Source organism: Daktulosphaira vitifoliae, unplaced genomic scaffold, assembly GCF_025091365.1.
Source record: "Daktulosphaira vitifoliae isolate Bord-2020 unplaced genomic scaffold, ASM2509136v1 Scaffold_625, whole genome shotgun sequence".
Taxonomy (NCBI): domain Eukaryota; kingdom Metazoa; phylum Arthropoda; class Insecta; order Hemiptera; family Phylloxeridae; genus Daktulosphaira; species Daktulosphaira vitifoliae.
This window is the reverse complement of record NW_026100188.1, coordinates 1-5,034: the sequence shown is the minus strand read 5'-3', so window position 1 is coordinate 5,034 and position 5,034 is coordinate 1. Positions and strand designations below refer to the sequence as shown.

General features: G+C 26.5%; 1 protein-coding gene across 1 annotated transcript; it reads right to left on the bottom strand.

Moving 5' to 3' along the window:
• Positions 1 to 1,496: 1,496 nt before the first annotated feature.
• On the bottom strand, positions 1,497 to 2,579 carry LOC126909591 (uncharacterized). The gene is made up of 2 exons (XM_050692027.1): positions 1,965 to 2,579; positions 1,497 to 1,900 (listed from the first exon to the last, which is right to left on the bottom strand). The coding sequence occupies exons 1-2, from the start codon at positions 2,511 to 2,513 to the stop codon at positions 1,694 to 1,696; spliced, it is 756 nt and encodes a 251-aa protein (XP_050547984.1). The 5' UTR covers positions 2,514 to 2,579; the 3' UTR covers positions 1,497 to 1,693.
• Positions 2,580 to 5,034: the final 2,455 nt, after the last annotated feature.

The following is a 5,034-nucleotide window of genomic DNA, read 5'->3' as shown; positions in this document are numbered from 1 at the left end:
TATATATAATATATAAAATATAAAGGGAAATGGTCCGATTTAAAAAAAAAGTATGTCGCATAAAAGAAGAGTATAAATAGTACTTATCTTAAAAAAATTTTAATGACCCATACATTTTTCAAAAAGTTATACTATATTAAAGTTAAAAATATAAAAACGAATTTTTTTATAAAAATCGTATTTTTTTATATAATTTTAATGTCTGTTTTCACTATGAAAATAAAATAAAGTCCGAAATTTTTTTTCCTATAATAAAGTATATTACATTAGATTTAATTTAAAATATATATAACAGTGTCAGAGTTTTTGGATCACTTTCAAAAGTTACGTTGAAAAAGTTAATTTTTTGTGAAAAAGATGTCATTTTGAATCCCCCCTCCTGTGGACAGGTATAAGGTCAAATTTATAAATAAAATAATACAAAAATAATATAAACAAAATGATAGGTAAATACCTCAGAAATCTATAAAAAAAATATTGTTTTAATCCATACATTTTTAAAAAGTTATGACAGTTTTAAGTAAAAAAAGTTGAAAAAATTTAAAAAATTTTAAAAATTAGCGATTTTTAAATTTGTAATTTTTTTTGGAAATTTTCCCCATTTACGGGGAACGAGGGTAAATTTTTCGATTATTGAGGGTAATGTTTTCGACTAGATACGATTTATAATCTTTTGACGTATCGTTGAAAGAAATCGGTTCAGTGAGAGCTGAGAAAAAGTGGTAACAGACACAAAAGAAAACACATTATAGTAAAATTAATACCTTCTCAGCTTCGCATCGAAGCTAAAAAATTCAATAGTATACTAAACATTATTAAAAATATTATATTCTTTCAAAATATACTTGATAAAAATATGTGAATAAAATATATTTATTACATGTCAATAATTCTCATAAAAATGAAAGGTTCAGCAATATAACAATGTAAAATTACTATTATTTTTATTGTTTAAATAATTCATAGAAATTTAATCATTTTTGTAGTAAAAAAAAATCAAGTTGATTAAATAGTACTTTANAGTAAAAAAACCCAGCACAGGGAGGTCGCGGCACAGTGGTGACGTGGCATAGTTGGATCAAGTATAATGATATCCAAAAGCTACTTGATCTGCTGGTTCCTTATTAATATCTCGATTAAGATAAAGTATGTCGAATGAAAAAAGGTTTATTANAATGTTTTATTCAGAGTTGTAGAAAATTATTTTGATGTAAATTTTTTCTTATATTTTTAGAAATAAAAAACATTAAAAACATATCTTTAAGAGAGCACAAAAAAATAGGGTTATTAATATTTTTATCACTTTTTTGAGGTGAATATTATAAGCATATTTTAAACCCTAAAAATCAGTTTTTTCTTATAATTAATCTTATATTGTCCAAAAGTTTATATAGGAACAAAGATAAAAAATCACGTTTTGTAAGATACATTTATTTTAATATAAATGAAAATTATTAAAAACAATTATAAATATATGTAAAATATACAATCCCACATATTCATAAAGTGAAGATTTATAAAACTGGAAAAAAATTATAATTTTTTAATAATAGTTAGATTTACCGAAACAAAACACTGATAACTTTTTGATTACTTCAAAATTTTTAAAAAAGTATAGATAAACACACTTATATATATATATATATATATATCGAAAAAGATACATGAGATTTTTGTATTCACAATTTCTTATTTAATCAAACCCAAAATCTTTGCAAAATTTCTGAACACCTTCTTCAACTGTTTTTTTCATGTCCTGATGATATGGGTTAGGATAATACTTTTCATAATTATCAGAAAGATTTTTGAATTGATTAATGTACTCATCGACAAATGGTTTATAATCTGATGTAGTTATTAGATCTGAACGCATTTGGATATCAAAAATATATTTGTTAACCTCTTCTAATTTATCTAAAATAGCAAATAAATAACTTGAGCTATTNAAAAATATATTTGTTAACCTCTTCTAATTTATCTAAAATAGCAAATAAATAACTTGAGCTATTTTTTTTTAATTTCTCAAGATTATCATCAAGTAAGAATTCACTAATTTTTTTGTAGTATTTTGGGTTTTCTTTAAGTAAAACATAAACAGGACTTTTAGGTTTAAAATAATTCAGTGCTTTAGTCATACATTGTATTAAAGGTTCAAACATTTTAATCATTTTTTCTAACTTTCTAAATTCTGTTAATACAAACTCAATACTTCCTGTTTTATCTTCAAGACAATCTAAGGATATAATATGTAAAATTATATATACTTCAATTAGTAATGTTCCATAAAGATTATTTAGTACATATCCGGCATTATATTCCTTATAATAGTCATTCGAATCATTGAATGCTTGAAAAAGCATATTTTTATCATGTGAATTCGGAAGTATTTTCATTAATTCTGTCCATCCAGGATTATTTAGTATATCTTGTATATCGTAAAAAAATATTTTATTTAAGTTATTCGAGTAACTACAGCAAATTTTTATAACAATTATAAACATTATTAAACTCATTTTCAATTATTCGAGAGTAAATAAAAAGTACACAACTTTTTTATAATTTAAAACTTTAAAAGTATAATGTCTGTAATTTTTTACCAAGATATATATTTATATAAATAAAACAAAAAAATCGTTTTATGTGTTCACATTAATAGAACATGGTGGCAAAAATATATTTGCAATTTAAAATATATTTTTAATATAATGTATATTTGTATAAACAATATAGTAAATGATTTATCATTTCTCGATTATTGTTTTTCTCAAAATCTATTTTTTATAATTTGTAAAAAATATTTTTACTTTAAATATAATTACTGAAAAATTTATATCATTTTTATATTAAAAAAAAAAATTATTTATCTCATAAAAGAAAAACAATTTTTTCCTATTATTTTAGTGGTACAGTTATAAGTAATGTTTGATAAAATTTTGAATTTTAAATCTTTTAGGTTCGATGAAAAGCTGAGAAAGTATTAATTAAAAGGCTTTGTTGTTGCTTGTTGTTTGTGCTTGCGCCACTAGTTTTGAGAAGCGAGACGTATTGATGAATGGTGTGGATATAATTATGACCAACCGGATAGAGTAACATCTAGTGGGTAGCAGTGGTGAGTATAGTATGAGAGCAAATGGCGTGAGATGTGTATATTAGGAATGTAAATGCATAAAAAGGGAATTATTAAAAGGAGCGATTGTCGGTGTACGCGCGCAATTAGGAATCCAAGTACATGTACGGCGGAAGATTCGATGGTACGATAAGTCTTTATCGTAAGTCTCATTCAGTGGACTTATGACTTTTAAATAGACGAGTGAATAGGTGAAATCTTGACCACCTGCGGTAACTAAGCCACATTAGCGGACCACCACTGCTATTATCGATACCGGACGCTTTGCTTAAGTAAGCCAGTACCATTAACAGTGCGGCAACCAAACGCTTCACTAAGCCTCGCATTACTATTGATTTATTATTATATTTTTATTAACGTTGATACTACTTACGCCGCAATAATGTAGTTGACACTGGTTAGGATGGTAGATACCTGTGGGTCGTTTATTATTGATAAACAACAACAGATTATTTTTAAAAAGAAACTGCAAAAACGAACGCAATTAGTAATAATATTCGCACAATATCGTGGCACTTTCACTGGTGTCGGCGACGCGGTGCCCGTCATGATTATCGGACGTCAAAAGTTGACAGCGTTCATGACGACGGTGTGCTGGTTCGTCGTGTTCCGTTATGCGACACGTCCGGAGCGGTGGCCAACGTCCTCGACGACGTCACTTAAACGACGTGAAGAAGACTACTTCATATTATTATATTTATTAGTATATTTGCGGCGGCCGTAAGACACTTGTCTGACTTTGTACCTTGGCGTATGGCACGCGGTGTTGGTCAGTCAAACTACCATATACTTGTAGTAAGGCGACCGTTGACAAATGTGGCGCGGGTATCCGTGTATCACGAAGCGACGTGGGACCTTGTCAACTTGTTTATAAAATAATATTTTTTTTATAATGTTTAAATTAAATTTGTGTTTATAAATAATCAAAATAAAAGATTTGGGTTTTTTTATATAAGAGACAATAAGGGTTACCGTTATACTGTGCAAATACAAGATAACTCCATTTATCTCATATTAAAATAACATTTTGACGGTTCTAAATTAAGATTTAAACGACAAATACATCTGTCTAAGTCTTAGACTCTAAGAAAAAAATAATAACAATGAATAATTGAAAAAATTAGTTTTCTTTAAATCTACTGGTAGGTAAGGATACATTTTCCAAATGTTTTGTTTTTATAGCATTCTGTTTAATTTAAAAAAATGGAGTTTTATTGTTTTTGTACAGAATCCTTCAGTTTTATTTTTCTTGAATTTTGGGTTCACTTCAACGTGGCGGATAATGGCGCTTATAGTTTATTTTGATTTTGGCATTTGACATAAAGCAAATGTTTCGTTTGTAATATATGTTCCTTACTTATTTTTCGCTGGTGGATTTTTTTATTTGGAACATTTACTGCCCAAGATAATCTTGATTATTGTTAATGTTTCATAAACTACAGTATTTAAATGTAAAAAATCTTTATGTGTTGTATAATCTTGATGTAAAAACTTGGACGTAAAAATACAAAAACGCCCGAAGAAGTCAAACAGGAAAATTATACGTTTTAAGTGATTATGATTTTATGTCTATCCAAGAAAGACATAACTAATTTTTCCATTTAAAATTTTAATTGTTTTAACTGTAATGATTAATATACCTTCCAATATTTCTTTTTCCAACCTGATCTTGAATGACATACAGTCTATATTAATAAACAGGTATTAATTTTAGGTCCTGTGCTGGTTTATTTTTGTTATTTACCTTATGTGTTGGTGTCGCAACGTTTTAATCAAGTAAGTGACAAATATTATGATACTTAAAATTAAGTAACGGTAATTTTCATCTGCTTAAGTGTTTTTAGTAATAATATAAAATGTTTAAAAAAATTGCTTTTAGTTTTGATGGTAAATATAAGAAATTAATT

Excerpts from the sequence above, each read along its gene's own strand:
- LOC126909591 (XM_050692027.1), bottom strand. The coding sequence starts at position 2,513 with ATGAGTTTAATAATGTTTATAATTGTTATAAAAATTTGCTGTAGTTAC. Across the intron at positions 1,901-1,964 it reads TTTTAGATAAATTAGAAGAG|GTTAACAAATATATTTTTGA; the intron begins GTTAACAAATAT and ends AAATTAGAAGAG.